Source organism: Aythya fuligula, chromosome 6, assembly GCF_009819795.1.
Source record: "Aythya fuligula isolate bAytFul2 chromosome 6, bAytFul2.pri, whole genome shotgun sequence".
Lineage (NCBI taxonomy): Eukaryota > Metazoa > Chordata > Aves > Anseriformes > Anatidae > Aythya > Aythya fuligula.
In genome coordinates this window covers 26,151,071-26,175,162 of record NC_045564.1, presented here as the reverse complement: position 1 = coordinate 26,175,162, position 24,092 = coordinate 26,151,071, and the positions used below count along the sequence as shown (strand labels likewise).

The following is a 24,092-nucleotide window of genomic DNA, read 5'->3' as shown; positions in this document are numbered from 1 at the left end:
TCAGCTTCTGGTAACTTCTAGTTTTGTGTTTACTTCATTTGACACGTGTGCCATGCTAACCCAACTGATAAAGCCTTTGTAGTTTCTTCAGTCATGAAAACCCATGTAAAGAGTATGTGACTTTAGTTTTTCAGGCTCCAACTGCTGTCTCTTGGCTGAGTGATACATTAGAACTGTTAATCAATGACTTTTGTTTCTCATTTAACCCTGCAGGTATTTATTTGTTCTGCAGCTAAAACTGGATATTCTTAGTGGAAAGTAAGTATTCCCACTAAATAGTCTTCTAGACAACTACAGTGTATTTACCATAGGATTTATTAAACTGTTACATTTGGACAGCTAGTAAGACTTACTAAGTAATGTAACTTTTTCTCTAAAATACTACTTTTGTGTGCATGAGTAGCAGCAGAGGAATGCTTACTTATCTCTTGTTACTTTGGTGAAAATCTGCTACTCCTTTTTCACTTCCTTACCCCAAATGTTTGGACCATTTGTCACTGTCAGGTATATGAGTTGCCTGCTAGTTTCAGATGAGGTTTTAACAAGCCGTTTCTTTTATGGCAGATTGGAATGTCCTTTTGACACAGCCGTCCAGTTGGCAGCTTATAATATGCAAGGTGAGTAGGTGTGAGTGGGGAAGGAAGAAGTTGTGTGAACAGCTTTGGGTAGACTATTACTGCTTCTTTTAGTCTGTTCTTGTGGTATCCAGAAAACAGGTTCTGTCCAAATGTCAGTAATCCAATATCAAACACAGCTCTTTGTGTTTGTAATTTTGCTGATAGTGTGTACAGAAAATTGAGTCCTCAGGAAACAGTACAAGGGGGTTCTGAACATAAACAGCTTTGTCCTAAATTTGTTTTTTCATGTGTGTGTATGCAAACCTGTCCACCTTTACACAAGCTACAAGGTTTGCTATCTTTCCAAATTGCTGTGATACAGGAAAACAAGCCACTTTTTTTTTTTTTTTTTTCATGATGCAGTTTCTACTGTGTGTTTTCCTCATTGTGCAAATCAGATACAATTTTTTGTGGGTCTGAGCTCAACTGAAAACTCATATGTATAAAAACTACCCGGCTTTTGATTTTTGTATGTTTGTAGAAACATGTTAACACCCCATGTCTCATGCTTGTACATGAGCATTTACGGGTGAACTGCACTTGTTGCTATTTCAGATCCTTCTTCAACCAAGAGAGGTGACCTAGTATATTTTTTTCTCAGCTCTATAGTACTATGTTTGAATGTTCTGAGACTCTTAATGAGTTATCTTTGACTTCTGATTCCAGCTGAGACTCCCAAATCCATGGCTTTTCCAAGAGCTGTGGTGTGGCCTTTGGTTACTTGTATATGTTGTACATCATTGATCTTCATGGCCAATGCCTTGTGTTGTTTGGATGAGGGTGTCATCTTAACAAATGCGAAGTTTGTAGTTTCAAGCAGGGGGACCCACGAAAGCAGGGAGGCTTGAAGTGTTTAGATGCATCTGCTAGAGTAGGCTTTTGGGTCCTTTTTGGAGTCTGTCTCAGTGTGGCCTCGTTCAAACCAGTTTGCAAGTCTACAAAAAAATCTCAAAACCTGTGCCGTAAAGCTGTTCCCTGAAGAGGGAAACTGAAGATGTGCCATGTGCTTGTGGTACACAAATTTTTTATACAACATTCATCTTACAAACCAGTGTACTGTTGCACTAACTTAGCAGGAGTTAGGTAACAGGACTAAGTCACCGAAATTCTTCCTCTTACAGATGCTTTCCAAAACACATTTTGTTCTTAAGGCAGGAGCTAATAATAGCCTTGATCAAGTGTAGGTATGGAGAGTTGGCATTAAACTCTCAGGAAACCTGTTTTTTACCCCTGCTCTTTGGCATGGAAGACAAACAGTTAGAATACATTCTGTAGTTAGAAATACTGGTATTGTTAGAGCCTTAAGATGTTCCATGGATAACTTTTTGCAAAAACAAAGTGATCTAATTAGGCCATATATACATTGCTTTCTGTGGTAGTATTTTCTTTCCTCTCTGCACAATGAGGCCTGTAGCAGGGCTTTAATCTTACTGTCTGACAGCTGTGTACTTTTATTTAAATCAGCTGGAACCTAAGCTGGCTTTGACAGCATTCCTTTCAACAGAGGCAGGCGTTTTAGTGGGAGTAAATTATTATAGAACTACAGACTTCCTCTGTCAGCATTTAAAAAAAAAAAAAAGTAGAGGGGTGAAAAGGCTATTAATATATTCACTGAATTCCAAAAACCAAGAACCAAGAAACAGCTTTTTGGATGTAATTTTTGTACAAGTGGAATACTCCGTGTATTTATTTGAGTTTTCAAGAACTTTTCAAATACATTACTTTTTTTCCCCCTACATTACATACGTAGTTTGCATTTTTTTTCAGTCAGAATTATTATTGGCATTTATTGGACACACAAGTTTTGAGTTATTTTTGACTTTTTGGATACAAGGTGAATGTCAAGAAACATCTTGAAATCAGTGGGAGGAGCAAATGCTAGTGACTCTGAAAATCAGGACCTTTTTTGTAAAGGTTTCTGAGTTTCAGCTTTTTAGGCATACATTGGTCTTTAAAGCTGGACTCATTAGCATCAGTGGAAAAAAGAAGGTTGTGCTTCTGATGTGGCACACCCATTGACTAGCATGTTCCAGTATGCTCTCTAAATAGCATCTCTTGTTGCCCTTGTTGAGCATGCAGCCGTGGACTAGATGAACCATTTGACTGACCCAGTAGGGCATTTATTATGTTCCTAGATGAAAAGGAATGAGAAAAATAACAGCTGTGTGATCATACCCTCACACAAGAGTAAATTTAGCAGGAGGGTTTTATGGTTATAAAACCAAAAAATTGATTGTTAGAATGGACAGTTACTTTATATAAAACTATCAGAAGTGGTTTTGTTTTTTACAAATTTCAAGATATTTTAATAAGGTAAAATTCCATTACAGCTTTAGTCACCTGTTGTTTCAGTAGAGACTTCAGTGACAAAAATATTGAAAGCTGTGCAAGAAAAATAATGAATTTCAATGATATTGATAACTTCATAAGATGTTTTTAAACTGATTTATCAACAGCACGTTGTAAAAAAATTAATGCAAAAGTTTTGTGTATACTATAGGATTATTTTTTTGGTGCCTTTGTCAAAAAAGGTGATGCTGCAATTAGTGGGAGTACTGAGGAGGGGAGGGGGAGATCAATAAAGAAATTTAGTACTTTAGATTAACTAGAAAAGTACACAGAAGTTCCTGTTAATATTTTCTGTCTTCATGGTGAAATTTGCTTGACAATGCTGTTCTTTTATAGCGGAACTTGGAGACTATGATCCTGCTGAACATGTCCCTGAGCTGGTGTCTGAGTTCAGGTTTGTGCCTACTCAGACAGAGGAGATGGAACTAGCCATTTTTGAGAAGTGGAAGGAATGCAGGTATTAGATCTTCCAGTGCATGCTAACCAAGTCTTGTGTTGATTTTTCTATAAAGAGAATGTATTAAAAAAATACTGCTGATGCTTCTCCTGTGGTCTTCTAGAAGAACATAATTCTAATATGGTTCTGTCATATTTTGTTAGAGGATATAATGTGAAAATGAAGCTTTCCAGAAGTCTGAGTAAAATGATGAGGTTGCAAAATCTCAAAATGCAGCAATTTTTTGCTGCATTGGTTTCAGGTTAAAACCTACAAAAGTGACTTTGATGTTCACTTAAGTGAACGAGAGTCAACAGCATTTAGGTTTTTCACATCCTTTTAGGCATTTATTTTCTTCTTTCTCATGTGCCAGTTTTTCCTTTCTGTGCTTTTCCAGGCATCTTCCTAATGGCAAAAAATTTATTTCAGGGGGCAAACACCAGCACAGGCTGAAACTAACTACTTAAACAAAGCTAAGTGGCTGGAAATGTATGGTGTAGACATGCACATAGTCAAGGTATGTTTAAAACACAGCATGGTGACCTTTGGAAATGGTAATGTTAGCTTTGTCTAGCATTTCAAGGGAGACTTAGCTTTGAGGGGGAAAAAATAGGAATATTGTGCTCATCTAAACTATGTAACAAGTGATGTGACTTTACATCAATATTCCACTCTATTTTATATGTTTCTACAAGGTACAAGTCCAAACATATCCGCTCTATATTAAATGTGTGATTGGTGCACATCAGTATGCACTACTGTTTGTATTTAGACTAGAGCTATGTGAAAATTACAGTAATTAAATTAAAATTGGCAGGGGTTCAGTCAGTTATCATACGAAAAACTGCAGGTAAAAATAGATCTCCTGTGGCAAAGGAAGTGTAGTGAACTGCACAAGGTGCTTATTACATAGGCAAATGAGGAAACTTTAATTTTTCCACTTAGTCTTATTGAAGGATTGCAAACTGGAAACTCCATTGCATAAGTCATTGAACGCAGAAACACTTAGGACACCTTTGTTGCACTGAATAAGCATATATGTGTTGAATTGTAACACTGGACAAATAAGCTATATTAATCGCTAGAATAATTTGGACAGAGGGTCAAACACTGAAAAAAAAAGCATAATCTTTATTTTGCTGCACTTAGGCAAGAGATGGCAATGATTACAGCCTGGGATTAACCCCTACCGGAGTTCTTGTCTTTGAAGGAGACACAAAGATTGGTTTGTTTTTCTGGTAAGCTCTCTGTATGTTAAGATACAATTTATATTTTTACTCCTCCATTTCTTTTGCACTACCCCATTTTTTAATTTTAATTTTTAAAATGTGAGAGCACTGGGAGCACTATGTACCTGCAAAAGTATTCTTTAGCCTGTGAGTATCTTCATGGTGTCCAAAAAAATCTTTCATCATAAGAAGACATAAGTAGTTACTTTGGCTTAGTCCAGTCCAATTTTATAAAATTCACAGAGAAACATTTGTGTAGTGGCAGAAATGTTTTTTGTGTCTTATAAAGTCGAGAATATAGGGAGTCCCTCCATCGTAAACTCTGAATTGTTGTGGGTTTTTTTGATGGGTGGGAAGGAAAGTGGTTGCATTTCTGTGTCACGTCATGTTAATGTTTTCTGTGGCTGGAATTTTCTGAAACAGAGCCATCATAGGACTTGATCTGTGATATACTGTACAGGGGTTTTGCACTTCTTTAATAAAACAGAATTATTTTGGCCTGCCTTTATGCCCTTATGAACTCAGTCTTCTGTGCTTGTGAAGACTAGGCAAGCAAAGGTATTTAGGGGAACTTTGATTTCTGCTCAAGTAGTTGTTATTCTAATTTCTAATATATTCAACTGTTTGGAAGTTGCTGACTTCTTACTTTTAAGTTTCTAATGAAGTGTTGAAATTGGAAGTGATACATTGGTATCCCCATTATCATCAAGCCCTACTGCATGAATTAAAAACACACACAAAAAAGGGGGAAAAAAAGAAAGGCTTGAACCAGCACGTCTAACCTAGCTCTCAGTGTGTTACTGAGAGAGCTAAGCCTAACCTGCTTTTTCTGTTCATCTTGCAGGCCAAAGATAACAAGACTTGACTTCAAGAAGAATAAACTCACTCTTGTTGTTGTTGAAGATGATGAACAGGTAGATAACAATCGGTTTAGTTACATCTCAGTCTTGATTATACAGTGCTAGTTTACATGCTCCTGATCTTTCTTTAAGTTTTGAGAATTGGTGTGGCTGCCTTCCAAGATTTTTGGTTGTGATTTCTAGTGGGGAATAAAGGGAGTTAAATATAAAATAAATAGGTTCAATTGCTTTTTTTCCTACCCTGTTTTTAAAAAGGGAATACCTCATTAAACTAATGTAGGCTAGATAATTTGGAAACCACGTGCTTATTTCAGTGCATTGTGCAAGACAGTTTTAAAAAAGACCAGGTAGCACATTTAGTGGAATGAATTCCTTACACAGATGCCAGAGTTATTCCCGTGGGAAGAAATTGCTCAGAGCTGAGATGAAAATGTGAGCGTTGGAAATTTGAAGAGATCAGATTAGGAAGTGAAACCAAGTTAGCCTCATTGAGAAGTACCTTTCTATAATAATAATGTCTCTCATTTGTAGTTATTCAGATAATTGACTTGTTAAATATATAGGTGCTAGCCCTTTCTAACTTCAGACATTGGAGTACTAAAGCATTAAAGCTTCTGAAAAGATTCATTTTTCTGCCATAAATATTTCTCTTTTATCATACATTTAGGTATTCATAAAAACATTTTATTTGGCTTTCACTTAATTGTATCTTGGACTTGTTCATGCCTCTTATAAATCTTTATTGCACTTTGTGTGCTTTAAGGGAAAGGAGCAGGAGCACACTTTTGTCTTTAGACTGGATCATCCCAAAGCCTGCAAACATTTATGGAAATGTGCAGTGGAGCATCACGCCTTCTTCCGGCTCCGAGGTCCTGTCCAAAAAAGCTCAAGTAGATCAGGCTTCATTCGGCTAGGTTCCCGGTTTCGATACAGGTCAGTGTCATCTACTATTTGGCACATATCCTCTTTCATTTCTTGCTTTTCTTGGATTATGAGTGGAAATAGGAGAGAATTTACTATTCATTCACCTAGAGTGAGTGAAATTTGCAAGATGAGTGAGTTGAATTATTGTTTTTGTTGAATCATGTTTTCTGAACACATACACTGTCTGATTTATCTTTAGTTGATTGTCATCAGTGTGTAAAACATGCAAGGAAATCAAAGGTGTTTTGAGGTTCATGTTCATTACATAGCACGTGTAGTATGTTGACTTTATAGACCCCTTCATCTTGAAAAGCCACTCCTTTTTAAATGAACTGCTGAGGAAGTATGGTTGACTTGCACAGCTGGGGACAGTGTGTGACTTTTGACTCCTGATTTTGAATCATAGTAGTGCTTCTGCAGCCTAAGATAATGCCAATCATCACGTCAGGCAGTACCTATGTATATTCTTCCCAGTATGACTTCCCAGTAGCCTCTAGTCCCAGACTGGTCTACTAGATGCTGTTAAAAGTCCCACTAGGGTTGGTAAGAACATACACCAGGTGGTGGAAGGGTGACCCCATACAGTGTATATAGCCCTTGCTTCCATTTCCAGTTACTTTAGCAATACTATCGTGTGTGTGTGTGTGTATGTGTGTCAGAACCAAGGACCAGTGGTACCAAGGAGACAGACCAGAAGTACCAGTGGCAGAACATGGCTCTGCTATGGCTTTGGAGGCAGAGCCCAGCCAGACTCCACCCAAAAGGAGATGTGCTGTATTTTCAGAACCATCATTTGTTGGTTAGGCCCAGCAGGCAACTTGCAAGTTGTTATTATCCTCTTCATCGGTTGAGTTGAAGGAGCTTGAAAAGTAGTAAAGGTGAGGAAAAAAGAGGAGTGTCAGAAAGAAGGAAGTTCTAGACAAATGGGAACATTTCATCATGTTTCCTGTCACTGAAAACTTTGATGCTGCTTTGGGGAAAGTTTTTCACCCTTCTCTCAGACTAGCTTTATTCTCTCCTAGGATTTGTGATCTCAATCTGTATGTATTTTGACAAAGAAATATGCAAAGGCAAATGTTTTTACTAGAAATGGGATCAGATTATTAAGCTATGAATTTATAATAGAAATGTGATGTTTTCCTGAGCAGAGTCTGTGCTGTCATAAAAAGCAAGTGATTAATCTTACGGTTTTGTACTTGGCATCCTTAGTGGGAAAACAGAATATCAAACCACCAAGACCAACAAAGCCAGGAGATCAGCATCCTTTGAAAGGAGGCCCAGCAAAAGATATTCTAGACGAACACTACAAACAAAAGGTAAGCTATTGACCTTCCATTTTGAGATGTACAATCCACTGTGACAATCTATTAATCACAGCCTTTAAAGTTTCTTTATAGGAGTTTTTCCTATATCTGCTTTCTTTTCTCTTGAATTTTGAAAATTAGGTTTCCTTTGACTTAGCTGGGGGGTAATCTATATTTGTCAGAAAAAGCTTGTGTCCAAAGCATGTCATTCTAGATTTCCTGGCAGCAAAAACACCTATGAATATTGTGCAGTATGTTTCTGTATGAAGATGTAAAACTTGTGTACAAAAAACAGAAACGTGATAATGGTAATATTTGAAATTTCTGAATCAGGTTGGAAATTTTTGTCAAGGATATTTTCTTGATCTTAGAAGCTGCATTCTGTCCGTTACCACAGCCTGGCAGCATGTGATACCTTGTCTCTTATTTCCCTTCTTTCATAGGTCAAAAGTGACCTACAGGCACGCTTTCAGATCCTTGATTAAATACAACTTGTTGGTTTGCTCTTGAGATTTTTTATTTTTATTTTTCCAATTTAAATTTTATACACGTTATACAGGGGTTACATGCAACACTTGGTCTTTTAGTTGCATACTTTTAGGTAGTGCTTTACTACTTTTATTTAATATGCTTTAATATTTGACTGACAACCTAATTAAAAATTAAAATTTAATTAAAACTTTATGTATACTTTTGCAGCACATGTTGCTAAACTTGAAGAAACAAGGTAAGATGCATTCTAATACTTCCTTTCCTTTTGATGTTTGTAAGTTATGTTTGAGCACATGTCTGCAGGAGGCTATAATATTGGTTAAATGCAGATAGTGTTAACCTCTTAACTGTGGTTTTGATGTGGTTGTTGTGTTTCTTTGCTTTAAATAAACCCTACTGTTTGAGGTAAAGCTGCTGTGTTGCTGTCACATTGAAGATTTTGCCAGAGGAGCTTACTGGAAAGCAATGATGTTTGTTTATGACTAGTTATGATTCTTGCTGATTATGAGCCGTAGTTCCCTATGCTGCCATGTAAGGAGATCAAGTAAAAGCATGAGGTTGTTGCTGAGATCTGCCTACTTGGGCTATGCAAGTGAAATACATAATTAAGTGAAGTTCAGAGGAGGGGAAAATACTGTAAAATATTTAAAATATTTCGATGTTTTTGTATTCTGTATTACACTTACATTTATTTTTATTAGAAGTATTTGTTTTTATATATTGATAATTATGAATTACTTATGACTGACATTGAGAGAGAAGCTTTTTGATTTCTGTACTTAGAGTCTTTCTGGATGTGGAGATTCACTCTTACAGTTGTAGTGTAAAATGCTTCTGTGAAACTGTATCATACTATATTCACACTGTTCCTGAAAGAGAGGGAAGCAGTCTAGAAAGAATGTATCTATTAGCAGAGGAACAAAGTCACTCAGTTTTGCTTTCAGTCCAGTTTTTTTTTTCCTTTCTGTTTTGTTTTAAGCTGTGTTTTTTTTGTTTGTTTGTTTAAGAAACTGTAGGTACTGTTACATATTAAGCATCCTGGCAGTCAGGAGTTGTGTAAGGAACGTCAGAATAACATTTAAAAACGGCAGGCTTATTAGAGACATACATCTTGTTACTAGCAAGCAAGGCTGATTCTTGCATAAGGGTAGAAGTCTAGGAAAAGTGAGGCTAATGCAGCAGTTCAACATGTTAGTGGAGGAGGTCTCTTTGTCTTTGCAACCTTAGGGGCAAGTATCTTCAGTGCTAGCTTTTCTTTTTATAAAATGAGAAAGTTGTCTTCAACACTGGGTGTCATTAAAGTGCTTGAAGATCCTCTGCATGCAAACTGTGACTGCCTGTTTAATTAGTACTCTCGTCATGCTGTGTTGTTATGACCTTGTTTGAGTTTCATGCTGCTTAGGTCATTCTGAGAGTGGGAAGAGAAACTTAAGGTGCAGTTTTGCCTTCTGATAAGACGATGGTCTTCTGATTTCCACATAGGTGTGGCATTGTTTTGTTAGTCTCCAGAGCAATCAATGCCATTTCTGAAACTCTACACTCGAGCATTGCTAATTGAAATGCATCATGAAAGATGTATGTTGTTCTGCTCTTTGGTATGAACTCAGCACAAGGTTATGTGCTGCCAAGAAGTCATTCTTTAACGTTTCTGTTAAATGTGTGCTGTTCTGTGGTAACCTCCACGTGCTCTTAATGCAGAAGGTGTGATGTTAGAAAGCAGACAAGGAAGAAGTTGTTTGGTCTTGGTAGTATGGTATCTAAGTAAAATAATTCTAAAGAATGACTGAAGTAGATACAGAAATCTATTTAAATTGTCAGCTTGCCAGGTTGGTTAGCTATTGCAGAGGCCATAAATCAAAAGAATAATTAACGGTAGGATCCTGGAACTGTTTTTAAAAAGATTAGAAGTCTGGAAAAAAATGTTTGTTTTGAATCTTTTCTTGAATACCTAGCTTTGTGTAAGATTTATAATACATAATTATTGCACAGGATGTTAATACTTTTAAATCTCTCAAAAACAAGCAAATTTGAAGTGTGTCTTGTAGAATAAAAAATCTTCATAAAATTATTAATGCTATGCTGAACTGCTGTGCACATAAATTTGAGTGGCTGCTTTTAAGACTGAAATTACTGAAGCGGTAATTCAGTCCATTAGAGCTTCTACACAGAAGAAACTCATGATTTCATGATGTGAAACTTCAAATCTGAAGAGTTCAAGTTACAGAGCAAACTATTTATATTATGTAAGTAAAGTTTTGACAACGTCACATTTTGTTGAGTATTCAACTAAAAAGTCATCCAGTTTTTGCTCATAAAACACCCTGCCTTACAGCTGAATCAGAAAGTCTTTCTAAGCTTTAACTGGTTTAGGAAAGGAAAAAAAAACAACAGGAATGATAGATAAACTACCGTGTGAAAATAAAAAATAACTGGATACCCTTACATACCTAAAATGAGGCAGCTGACCTAAAACATGTTTTCAAATTTTCTTTTGAGAATGTTTACGTAGTTTGAAAACATCTTTATTAGATTTCTGTTTCTTTCTGAAAATCCTTACTTAAATCCTTAATTCTGCCATCCTTCAGAAATATTTTGTTGATCTGATTCTGATATAAATTCTTCTTACCTTTCAGTTTTCCAAACAACGCTGTTATTACCCAAACTAATGGATCACAACAAGTAAGGCCTATCTCTTTCATTCTTTTTAAAGACAATTTTGATGTTTCAACAGATTTGAGGATTTCATTATTCCCTTCATACTGGCCAGTTGTATTGAAAAGTTATGCACAGTTAACTAAATTGCATGCAAAGAAGTGACTACCTGGAGCGAGGAAGATACACCATACCTCTATGCAATAAAAATTATACTATTTATAGATGCAAGTTTTCATAGGTACAGAAAGTACCTTTGTGTGCGAGTTAGTAGTATCCAAAGTACGTTAATTGTATGTGCTAATTAACACCAAAGGGCATACTCTAAAAGTACTAGAGAAAAAAGTACTCTAGACTTTTTAGTACTAGTACTTTTCTCTAGTACTCTGAAAGAGGGGTGTGCATCTGCAAATTAGAGAAAATGTTAGCAAAAACTCATTGTTTTCTGAGCTTGAGGGAAATCTGAGACACCAGTCTTCTCAGTACTTGTGCACAAAATGCCACGTTTCACTGAAAACAGTAAGGTAATGGTTTGATACCATTCTAAGTATCAAAAAATAGGACTTGGTGTTTGGAAAGACCCTGTCTTGCTTTCTGTAGTATTGCAACTGCAGAAAGGGTCACAGATTGGTGGAAATGGGAAATCCAGTTTATTTTAACATTATATTTTAACATTAAACACTCAATCTCAGCTGGAAGCAAACAGACGTGGGTGCACTGCTCAGCCTTTTGTGTTCTCTGCAAAATGAGTTGTTTGAGCTGCTTTGGATTCATTGCAATCCTGGTGTTGTGTATAGTACTGGAAAAAAATGGTCATAGGTATCCAGTGCTGTGGAAGTAATGGAAGAAAACAGCCTTGCTTTATCACTGTGTGTAAGAAAAAGTGGTGATATATTTTATGTATAAGGTGTCATTGCTTAACTGAAGAGTTTATAGTAACTTACTTGTTTCTCTTCTGCCTCCAAAGAGTTGGAATGCAAAGCCAAATGTACCTGTCCTAACAGCAGCAGTTCCTTCTGCCCCAGTCCTGGTGGAAATAGAAAACCTCCCAAGGAGCCCAGGAGCCAGCCAGCAAGACAAGAAGTGGTATGTTCTGCTTTGCTGGGAAATGAATTCTGCTTGCTTTTGCATGATCCAAGTGACTGTTTCTTTACCTATGCTTAAATGAACTTCCTACTTCGCACCTTCAATGTAAATTGAAAGACAAGTTAGTGGTGATGCAGCTGATTTGTTGCTGTGAATACAGTCTGGGGAGGTGAGAACAACATGTGTAGTCACTGTCAACCAAAGGAAAATTTCTCCATTGATGCCAACATTAGATCCATAGCAGCATTTTCAAGTCTTGGAGAGAGCTGGGTCCTTCTGTTTTGCCATAATATTCCTTGTGGCCCTTTGTTATCATGGAGCCCAAGGACTTACTTCAAACCCTAACAAAATGCACAACCTTGTAAATCAGTATCCTTGTGAATATCTTAGAAAAATCTTTTGCAATTGGCAAGCTGATCTTTCTGTTGTCTTGGAGAGAATGGTAGCTTGAGGGAAATAACACAAGCTGAAGATAAGAGCTTTGCTTTTATGTAATAGAGAAGATTTGTTTTATATGGATTGTATGCATCTCAAAATCAGGCTGATCTGAAGATGAACTTATATCTCATTAATCTTTTTAAAAGTAATTTTATATTGCAAACATATTTCAGAACCAAAATTGACATATATCAGCCCAGTGCTTGTGTACACTACTGACGTTTTTTCAGCTTCTTGTTCGCTTAGTGGCAGTATGGCTAATCCTAGAAGGGCAATTCTGATTTCCGTGAGACTGTAGAGGAGCAGTTGTGGTGGAATGGAGGGACAGTAAAGCTCTTATCATAAGCCATTTCAGCCCTCAAGAGAAAAGATCCTTCTCCCATTGTCTGGCATATGAACCTAATTTGTTTCAGTATCTCTTAAAAATACATGATCTCTGCTTCTGACAGTATAATGACGAATGTGCTTAAATTCTGTAAATAATATTGATTATAAAAACTTTTGATACTATTGATTTTGAATTATAAGTGGGAGAATAGTTCTGCTTTATCTGTTGCGTTATATTGAAGTTTCAATCAGAATACATGATCAATGCTCTTTTTCTTTCTTTTGCCCTTGATTTGTCTAGTATCTGAAATCTGTGGTTGTCTGTGGTGAGATCCTGTTGATCGCTCGATTCCTTCCATGGTGGTGGGTGAAAGGTGGTGGTTTCTTTATTCTTCAGCCTTCATGAAATGTTGGGTTGATATTTTTGTCTAACTGCAAGATGCGTGCTAAAGCCATTATTTCTTTTGGTCGAAATGTTTGACTCCTGCTCCAAACAGCTCTTCCTTGGTATCTGATTCAGGTGGGCATTCGTTCTGGTATTCCCAAGGCTTCTGTTGCTCCTTGAGATCACACTGCTTTTGTTCAGAAGCAGAGAGGACTCTGTAGCCAATCTCTTTCAATTTTGGTCTTGGTATTCGTTTTTTAGGATTTAGAACCTGAGCCTGTCCTTCTTAACATTGTCAGGGGATCTGAGCTTAGGTCCCAGCTGCTGCAGTCAGTAGCCTTTCTATTGAAGAGTGGGAACAAATATAACCTATACCTGTGTGTAACCCAAACCAGCATGCCATAAAGAAAATGTATTTCCTTGCAATTAATGTGTTTTAATCAAAAGAGCAGTGGTGGTACTGTGTAAATGCTATATCTCTTATAGCCATATAATTATTACTGAAGACAGTTGTCTTCTGGCAGAATGGTTTTAATGCGTTCGCTGGAAGTTGTCCTGCCTGTGATAATGGACAAATCCAGCTGCAGGAAGAAGGCAGCAGTTTGGAGCTGAGTCGGCAGAGGAGCCACATGCTGGTTGCATAGCTGGGGAGAGGGGTTAGGTTAATGCAGGGCCTGAACATGCCTACTTAGCGCGGGGGCTGCAGCTGGGCTGTTGTGCCTTCGAGCCTTGGGGTCTCGGTGCTGCTAACAAGATCTCTTTTCAGCCGCTGCTGTCTTTAATTGGCCTGTTTCTGCATGATTTATCTTTGCTTCCTGTCAGAAAAATAGTCTTCTTTTAGAGAGAGCTTGCCAAGGATTGCTAAGAACACCAGAATATTTGGACTGGGGATTTTGTTGATGGTTAGATTGAAGGGGTTTAGAAGTAAGGTCCCGACCTTGTGCATTTCTGTACTTTTCTTGGCAGATGCCTGTACTGGCTGTGTTGCAGATCAGATCCCTTCCTAATGTCAATGTTTCCTTTAATTTAAGATGTGAATGCTGCAGCTGCCAACAGCATCAGTGCCAAGTCATAGAAAGCACTTTGCCAGACAGGAATGGTTCTAGTGTTTTTATTTTCTTTCTTTGCTCCATTCCTATAAAATGTTAGTACAGGAAAATGATGCTGCTCTGGATGGTCTGGAATATTAACTGCAAGGCTGGAAAGCCTAAAACCCAATTGGTGTCTTTCTAGAATTGCCTTTTCTCGAGAAGCTGTCTGTGCTAAGATACGGCAGGAGACAAATGATTGATAGTTGTTTGCTTATTGCAAACACAGAAGGGATTGTTTTTGCTTCGTAGTGGCTATAGTTTTCATTTAACTGTTTAAGCTAGAGAAACTGGAAAATAATTTAACAAACTGTTGAGGATTGGAGCCTTCAGCATTCACGGGTCATTTCCTCAGAGGGTTTCACAAAACCCAAAACTCTGAGTTTCCCCATGGGTGAGCTTTACATAAATCCCCTCTCTTTTCTAAAGGAGGACTATCGCAGAACATTAATCATTTAACACTGTTGTGAATCCTGCATGCTTTTCTGCTTCCCTGCCTCTGCACATGTGATCTTCCAATTTATGCGCTGCCTGCTTGGCTGGGCTGGCAGGGCTGGGAGTGGTAAACTGGGCTTTTTGCAGCACAGGAAGATGGAATTTGAACTCAGGGACTATTCAGGATGCCCTCTGAACAACAGATTACTGAATAGAGAATTATTATTGGATTACTGAATAGAGAATTTTATATTACTGGATTACTGAATAGAGAATTTTACATTGAACTGAAGGAAAACGTTTGTTTTAGGAATTTCTGAGTAGGTTGAGAGCACCCTTTTTTCAAGCACTTTTTTGATACCTGACTGTAACTTGCAGCAGCCTGTCTCAAAGCATTACAGTGAAGAATCCTAGGATAACACAGTCAACACTTAGCAAATATTTGTCCATTTTTTTTAAGCCTTCTAGAATTCAACAGTTTTAGTAAAATGTTTATCCCTGCTGCTTTGGAGATACTTGTGCCTAATGCCTTTTGTGCAAGGAGCCATTAAATAGGAAGCTATAAATATTTTTCAAAACACTATTTAAAGTGATGAGTGTTCTCTCCTGCTCCTTTTTCTAGCTTTTGAAGAGCTTTGTTCCAACTGTTGAAGAATTTAACCGTACCTGTGCATAGCACAGGATTTTGATTTTATGAATTTGAAATGTAGCATTTACGAACCACATGCAAAATTAGAAAGCAAGGTCTTTGTGTTGTAACCTTTTCTAAAATGGTGGTCTTCCAACTAAGTTTGTTAGTTAAGCATAACTGCAGTCAGCTACTTCGTTAGTCCCTTAGTTAGTCCCTGACTAAGTGCCTAAGAGTTAGTCCCTTAGCAAACTAAATGGTGAATGACTTATGTACGCTGCACTGTTTGCTCCTGCACAGTAACACTCATTTCTCTCAATTTCTATTTCATTCTTAAAAAAAACAAACAACTTGCATTAAAATCTATGTTTTCAAATGACTTTGAAAAATTAGCGTTGCTAATAGATGCTTGTTCCAATTGTGCACTTAGACCTGCTGCTTAAAAACCCTTTCAGCATCCTGAAACTGCAGTGCACTGTATGCCTGGGAGGTCTGTTCCTCCACCTCGCGTTTTTCTTCCATCTGCAACGCATGGGTCTTGCTCAGTTTTGCAAAGTGCTTTGCAATACTGAATGCTTTTCATTTCTGTAAGTGTAGACAGTGTAAGTGTGAGATAGCTTAACTTCTAATTTCAGAAGAATATGCATGATACAGAGCAGTAAAGGGGTATATTTGACACTGCCTTACTGTACATATATATTCGCATGCCTCTGTCCTCAGATATTTACCTGCCAGCAATGTCATTTTTCCTTGTCTTCTCCCATCGCTCATGCTGTCTTTACTTTTGCTTTGCTGTTCCCCCACCCTCTCATGCCCACCTAATTACTAATTGTGCCCCCTCCCGCTCCCCAATAATCCAGGCCCCTTGATGCTGCCGACCCCTGCCAACGTGGTGGAAGCCTGTGGAAGGCACGGGCCCCGCTGAGGACCCCCGCTGCAGACGGACAGTACTCTGCTTTTGTTCATGAGCGCAATGTGAAGAATGCAGGAGTTCGTAGCAGTGCTGTCACCTATGCTGTCCAAACCACCATGACCAGCCTGTGAGACACGCGGGCCTCTCGGGAGCTTGAGGCTGCTTTGTAGCAGAGGCTGGAAAATTGCATTTTGAGCTGTCTCAAAAGATAAGGACAACGGACCCGGAGATGACTAGGGGAGAAAAAAGCTTGTGTTACAAAGGCTCTGCATGTTATGCTGTTGGTATTTAGTCTTTAAAGACAAAATAACATATAGACAAGTTACCCGTCACAATTACTTTAAATAGAGTATATATTACTTTTTAATTGTGCTAAGATTTTTCTGAATGATTGTAAGGTTTTTAGCTGCTTTTATCTCTGGGAGCCATGCAGGAAGTCACGTTGGTAACAAAACTGCATGTGCAACCAGTGAATCTTAATGTGGTTTCAAAAATCTTAAAAGAATAGAGGATGTAACTGCCCCTCCTTTTGTACCATGATTATTTAAAAATATCTAAGGTAGGTGGTTGATCTGAAAAATAATTTTTTAAACAAGTCCTCATCTAAAAAAAATATTGTTTAGTAATGGAATGGGATAGAATATTTTAATTTTTTTAAGAATAAAATTATCAGAACTCCTGAAAAGGCAAAGAGTGATATTTTGGAGGAGGGTCCCCCTCCTAGGGAACGTCTTATTTGCTCTCCAGAAATTTTTCTTTCATTCTTGCTGCTGTGCTCCAGACAAAATGAAACAGAACTATTTCATGACACACACCAGTCCTGCCATATGATTCATGAGGTTAATTGTTAAGTCAAAGGTGAAGACTCCAGCTTGGTGGCTCATCGGTACACTTGTAGGCCTTTAATAACATGAAGGACTGTCTTTACCATTGAACACTGTGTTTTCATATGTCTTCTGAAATTAGCTACTTTTAATTTGCAATAATCAAATGTGCAAAAAATCAGGTTGCTGTTCTACTGCAGAGTTCTGTGTTCAGATGTGCTTAATGTGAACATAATGGTGAGGCCACTGCAGGTCCTGGACGACGACTCAGCTATCAGAGAAGAATTGGTGAATTAGAGTGTAGCTACCACAGATAGCATATATCCTTCATATCCAACTTATTATTGATATAAGTTGCATGCTTTTCCCATCTGCCTTTGAATCTTCCATACACTGTGAGAATCAATTTTGCTCTTTGCTGGACTTGTTTTAGGGTAACTTCATTGACTTTGGAAGAACTATGCTGGTTTCTGCTACAGTGACAGCTCTCAGCAGCAAAATGAGAAGTTGTACCAAACTAGCACATATTGATGCCTACAATATTTAGCTGCCTTTTTAAAAGGACAGGTCATGTGCACTAGGAATAGCATTCAGGAAGTGTACAGGTGTATTTCTAAACAGTGTAGTAATGACAGATCTCTGCTTAGTACCTATAAGGCTTCTGCAGCCAGCAACTTCTTATAAGGGTGTTTTTTCCTATTTCCTGTAGTTATTGGCTCGCATATATTATGATATCTATATATTCCAAAATCCCACAGAATGATAAACGAACGGGTAGGACTCTTCTTATTCTTCTATTACTTAAGAGGATTCCTGATCTTGTCATTCTTCAAACAAATGGGAGAACATAAAAATCTTAGAGTTTATAACCCTGCTTGACTGAAATCTGAATCACACATCCCTAGGATTTTTCCTTCTGTTTTCCTCACTACAAAAGGTAAATTATTTTTTTCCCCTGAATATTCTGCATTTTTGATAAGGGAAAGAAAATTCCTATGTTCATAACTGTTCGTATGGCTTAAACTGCTGGTATCTTTTATCAGTTTTTCTCATTGAATGTTTCCTGAAATACCTGGTAGACATTGATTCTGAAGACAATCATGCCTGGCACTTGTTACTATACGAAATTCAAATATCCTTTAGTGTTTGAGTAAATAGGGATATGTTGAAAGCTATATTTCACTCTTGAGTACTACATACTTACTGCTGTAGAAGTTGTACTTTATGTGGTAAGCCTTTTACTATTTCCCTCATAACTGGCATGACTGTTTTATTAGTATTTTGTAAGACAAGTCAGAAATTCTGTGAAGTGATAAAAATAGTATCTTGTGCTTACATACATAGTCTGGCCATTTCCTGCTGATCCTCTGAAGAGGATGAAGAATCTGGGGGGCCTCAAACAGTTTATTGCTCTTTGAACTCGTCCTTTGTGCCTGCAAATTCCAGTGGCTGAGGGTGTCCATGGTATGACTTGCCTTTTGTGATTGCCTATCTCAGGGTGGCCGAGTAGCTATTTCAGCAGGTAAAACGGCTCCTGTTTGAATCTTGGCTTTGGAAGGCTTCTCTCTAGTCTGCCTAAAGTTCATTCAGTTTCCCTGAGGCCTCACTGTGATGCAGCGATGAAGCTGCAGTGGCTCTCCCACGTCCTGCCCTTGCTACCTCAGCCAGTCCTCCATCCCACAGCACAAATGGCAGTAAGTTTCTCTACAAATTTCTGTTGCCTAAATACAAATATTCTACTTTTGGAGCAGCTCTGAACTTACTGAATTTTCCATTTGAATATGTCATCAGTTTTCAAGACTGCCTGTATCTCTAGTAGGCAAGTTTTTGAATCAATTCTCATATCTGTAGTAAATTTTACTGCAGTTGTCATTAGGGTGAAAAAAAAAAAGATAGTATAATTATTCTAGCTATTTTCTAATGAAGATAAATTTAATTTTTTACTCAGTTTCTCTCCATTGTGCTGCAATACTCAGGAAAGCACAAGAAGATTACAGTATGAAGAATGATACTGATGCTACATCAGCTCCCTTAGATGGAGTTTATAGGGGCTTATATGTACATAGTTCTTTCAGCACGCCATGGCCTTAGTACCTGCAAGTGTGCTGCAGGCAAACTCGGAACATCTGGTGATGATGGTTGTCATACTGAACATTCGGGTGACTATTTACAGAAATCTGTCAGAAAACGGGAAGAAAAATGTTGGCCTTGTGAAGGTTAGAAAACATTTTCCCTTCCATGCATAGTAGTTACCCTCTCTTATGGTAAGATGCAGAATTCCGTCTCCCTTTGCTGCCTTAATTGGAAGAGCATCTATTCCTGCCCATTACTCAATTCTGATAATTGAAATTCTCTGTATCCCTTGCAAGGCTGCTGCTTGCTACTTCCCATTAGCGGTGCACACAGAGGCTATACAGTAGATTGAAATTTTCCTATTATTTGCTTTGCTAGCAGCTTCTCATTCCAATGCCTAGAGAATTGAGCAAGTGACCTCAGTTTACCTCACAACAATTAATTGTCTTAAGACGATTCGCACATTATTAGCACTTAAACAGTGGCATCGCGTGGTTGCAAGGTATATATTTAACATTGGATTTAACTAGGATTCTTTTGGGTGCATGAGCTGAAGGGAGGTTTTCTTCCTGGAGCCTCTAGTGACAACATTGGACTGTTTCCAAATTCCAGGGGCTGGAGGGAGAAAAGGGGCATTAACCCATTAGTGAGAAGCTGGTCTAAACACTAAAGTAGGAGGTGTCTCTGTCCATGCATAAGGGTAAGTTCTGCTGGGGTGGGTACTTGCTTGGTTTCATTGTTCCCATCTTTGGGACAGAACTGTCAAAAGCAATACAAGAGCAATTTTTTTCTTAAGTCAGTATTTCAACCACGTTGTATGTAAACGTGATCCTTGGTTGAAAGGGGTGGCAATCAAACTGCGGTTGTATACGCAGGTTGTCTGGTTAACCATTATATTCTGCAGCAGCTCTTGTGTCTGTATTTGATAGTTTGCTGTTAACATAGCTTTCCTCAGCTTCCAAGAGATGGATGAGATTCCCGGCTGTTTGCACAACAAAAGCATCATAATGCAACTTTTGTTTCTTTTCTTTTTTTTTTTTTTTTTGGTTTGGTTTGGGTTTGCTATTTTTATTGTAAATACAGATGGTAAGACAAAAGGAGACATTCCCATTAGAAAGCAAAGGAGGTGAAGGCAAGTGATCCTAAGAGAGTATGGAGTGCATGCTTTGGTTCGCCCAAAATACTGTGACTGCTAAGTTTTCATTCACATCTCTGCCCAAGTTAGCAAAACTGAAACTAGTTATAGATATGTGTAACCATAACATGGCATCGATGCAGCGCTCTGCCATGGACCCTTCTATCCTTTGTCCAACGGTTGCACGAAGTGCTGCACAAATTAATAACTTTTTATGAAGAGTATCAGCTTCCCTCCTGCATGCCTTTTTTTCTCAAGTAAAAATGCAGAAATGTACCTTGAGTCTGCTAAAAAACAAAACAAAAAAAAAACACACAACAACAACAAAACACTTCAAGTATTTGTTCCAAAAAGCACATTTACTAGCTGATAACTATCTTGTTTCTTGAAACAATTGGAGTCAGCTTGCAGTATGAGAATTAGAAATAACGTGCCACAGTGCATCTTTGCCTTCAGAAAGAGCTCAAGTACACACTGTAGGACTCAGCAAGACTGCCTGAAGATTTCCTTTCTCACAATCTAATTGCTGTGTTTATAAATCCCGGAGAGGTTTCCACAGAAACTCCCCTCCCTTTTTCTTCACTTCTTCCATTGCTATGTGAGCAACAGACAAAGTACACCTGTTCTGCTGTGAGGTCAATTCTTCTAGAGATGTAAAGTGTTCGTTGTTTTTTTGTTTGTTTGTTTGTTTGTTTTTCTTGTAAGCTCACCGAAAGCTTGGAACAGTTTCCTGGAAGAGTTTTTCCAGAATGTTTCTGGTAACCAGAAAACAACTTGAAAAAAGATTGCATGTGGTTAAAGCTTTTTCATGTTACAGAAAGAATGGTAACAGAATTCTGCCTATATCTGCCCATCTTTCTGCCTTTGCAGTGTACCTCTTGTTGATTTACTAGACAGCACGGAGCTGCCAGAAACTTGTGTTGATGATGCTGTAGGCCATCCCGTTGTTGGCTTGGCAACAAGAGAGTCAGAAGAATTTGTTAGTAGCCCTCATCCTGGGATGAAGGAAACTTCAAATGAAAAAACAGACTCTGATCGTAAGCAACCTTACAGATTTTTTTCCTGTTATTGTGGTGTGTGGGGTCAAAGTTACCTGATTGTATGGTTATGAGGCTGTTTCCATACAAAAATCCAAAACTGTTTTAGAGAGGTCCCTTAGATGCATGCACAGGGACAAATTTGCTTGCCAGTGGAATGCAGCTTCTCTAGTGTATGAAGCAGTGCATGCAGGAGTTCTGTAACAAAATGCTAATGACTTGTTTGCAAGGAGAGCCTGTTTCAGAATCAGACTTTCCTCTGAGCTTTCTAATGTTGCTGCCATTGTATTTGCTGAACTGTCCTTAACACTGCTTTCAAGAGCTGCCTTGTTTTGATTTTACTAAATTACAGTTTTTTTGCCACAAACTTTTCAAGGATTGCGTAAGACATCTTTAAGACATAATGTTAGGTTACGTAGGTTGGGATGACAAAGTTAGTCAGCTGTGGCCTGTTTCAGTTGGAAGCATCTTATTTCCAAGAACAGAGGTACAAGGGAAAAGTCACGGTTCTCTGTGGGGTCTGAGTAGCCACAAATACAGTAATGTGCTGCCATCTGAGCAATTACCTCTTGCTGCTTGCTCATTCACTGTAAAGATGGCTGGATAAATGAACATGCAGGAGAGTAGTGTTCTAGTTGAATACATATAGACCGTAGAAATGAAAATTAAATTGAAGATTGAGCAAGCAGTTTGCTTTTTTTTAATTATTTTTTTCACCCCAAATTCAGAAACCTTAGGATTAGCATTCAGGAATAACGCAAGAAGCAAGCTTAACTACAAAGTGATATCTTATTAGTAAGTTGTTAACATTTCTGTCTTTTTCAGCATTTGAAGATGCATTGCTAAAACTGAAACAACTGGAGGCAGAGTGCAGCAGCCCTGTGCCAGCTGACCGGCCCAACATAAACATAAACTTGCAGGTACTTGGGCACCCTTCGTGGCAGGGTCACTTATTTTTTTCCAGATAATTCTGAAAAGTCTTGTGCTTAAATTGGTCTTTTTGCAAGATTTTTAAGAACGTGAGTAATATTGGGGAATAAAGCAATATTTTGTTGTATATAAAACTCTGCATGATAGGGCAGTGAGATAAAGACGATGAGGCAGAACTGAACACACACATATGCAGACTGCAGCCTGGTGGAACTTTTTAAAATCTGTGTGAGCAAAAAGTGTGAACACTTGAAATGTTTCTCTGTTGTTTTGTGTTGTGTTTTTTTTTTTTTTTTCTTGTAGGTTGCTAACTGTACAATGTTGTATCATTCATCCTCTTGTTTTAAAGGGGTGAGCGTTTTTTGTAATGTTTTTCAGTTGCATTCCATAACCTTTCCAGAACTTTGTTTTGATGTTTTGTTTTGAGGCAAGTTGGCTGCTGGTCGGTCCTTTCTGTTAAGTAGCTGGTTCTTACCAGCTCTCAGGAGGTGTTAGTGGAGGTTGTGATGTGCGTTTACACAGAGAGGAGTGATGGTTCAGTGCCCTGAACCATCTGAACCACTGATGGCTCGGTGCCCAGGGAGAGGGGCTTCTAACCTTACTTCTCTTTGATTTTCCTTCCCTGGCTACCCTCATTCCTATGTCGCCTACAGTAATTGTTGGATGTTTTAATGAACCAATGTAATCTATGAAGTGACAATGTATAAACTATTTTTTAACATTTTTTTGGTTTTGAACTATTTTGTTAGTACCTTCTCCTCACTTTTTCTTCTAAAGTTGTGAATGAAATAGACTCATGAAGGAGGGGGTGTCAAAGAAATGCAAGAGCTGTAATGAAAATGAGTAATGTTAACCAGAAGGGTTGGAGAACACAGGGTCCTCCCTTACAGCAGCAGAGAATTTTGATAAATTCGCTGATTGTCAGACAACTGGACCCATACAGGACATGCTTTGCTTTGCAGTATAGCCAGGGCATGCGACTATGGTTTCTAAAACTCTAGCATATTAAAAAGTACTTAAATTGAACAGATCAGATTCTGGATTTAAAAAAACTGGGATTTAGTTTTCCCTCCAGGCTTGACTGTGAATAAATCATGTGTTAAAAAAGAAAAAAAAAGGACAACTTAATCTGCTTCTCCTACATTAAAACTTTAGATGCTTTATTGCATTTTGAACAAGCAGAGAGAGTAAAGCAATCTGCAATACTAAGTCTGTTTGCAATACCCTACTGTTTGGGGGAGGCCTGAGGATTCATCTGCCTTTTGGTGAAGTTGGTATGACTTATTCCAGCAATGATAAAATAAAACAGGTTCTGAGAGGGTTTTCTAGCAGTGTGTGCTGGGGTAAGCCTGTTCCTAGGCACTTGCTTGCCCCCCTGATGTGAGAAAAGGCTGGTGTTTTGGTGTACTTTTTGCTGCAGGCTGTTGTGCTCAAGTCCCCTTTAAGGACTGATGTCAGGGGTGCCTTGTGTACCTTTCTGCTTGGTGACTGCATTACAAAGATTACAGAGTCTCTAAGAAGATTAGTCAGCAGCCCGTAGGTCCTGTTATGCCAAAACACTGCCTCTGCATAAACTACAGCAAAGAATACCGCTTATTGCAGAATATTTTCTCCTGTTGAGCTCCATTTGAGTTCAAACTGAGAGAAAAAGAAAAAACAACAACATCTAGGAGGTTAAACGGAGAGAATGGAGCAAAATTGTATTAGTGCTTTTTAAATCATAGCTGCAATATAGTAAGCGAGATAAGATTCCTGTAACAAGCTAATCTAACAAGCAGATGCCAATCCAGCACATTCACAGTTATCCAGCTGCCATGTGAGGTGCCGAATAACTTTGGATAATAAAGGTTACAGATGCTGGGGTGATAAGACCCTGATGAGAGAGCAAGAACATTTGCTTAACTGTGAGAAATAGGAGGTGTATGGATGA

General features: G+C 38.2%; 1 protein-coding gene across 3 annotated transcripts in view; it reads left to right on the top strand.

Moving 5' to 3' along the window:
• The window catches only part of EPB41L5 (erythrocyte membrane protein band 4.1 like 5), a 51,969-nt gene that overhangs the window by 16,338 nt on the left and 11,539 nt on the right, over positions 1 to 24,092 (top strand). For 2 of the 3 annotated variants that reach the window (XM_032190144.1, XM_032190141.1), the window contains exons 5-17: positions 214 to 258; positions 565 to 617; positions 3,303 to 3,423; positions 3,832 to 3,919; positions 4,552 to 4,640; positions 5,476 to 5,545; positions 6,255 to 6,424; positions 7,625 to 7,731; positions 8,419 to 8,446; positions 10,845 to 10,890; positions 11,831 to 11,949; positions 21,066 to 21,232; positions 22,058 to 22,152. In XM_032190144.1, the coding sequence (XP_032046035.1) occupies positions 214 to 258; positions 565 to 617; positions 3,303 to 3,423; positions 3,832 to 3,919; positions 4,552 to 4,640; positions 5,476 to 5,545; positions 6,255 to 6,424; positions 7,625 to 7,731; positions 8,419 to 8,446; positions 10,845 to 10,890; positions 11,831 to 11,949; positions 21,066 to 21,232; positions 22,058 to 22,152 (1,198 nt within the window). The remainder of the gene's footprint in view (positions 1 to 213; positions 259 to 564; positions 618 to 3,302; positions 3,424 to 3,831; positions 3,920 to 4,551; positions 4,641 to 5,475; positions 5,546 to 6,254; positions 6,425 to 7,624; positions 7,732 to 8,418; positions 8,447 to 10,844; positions 10,891 to 11,830; positions 11,950 to 21,065; positions 21,233 to 22,057; positions 22,153 to 24,092) is intronic. The other variant, XM_032190142.1, reaches the window with a different exon arrangement.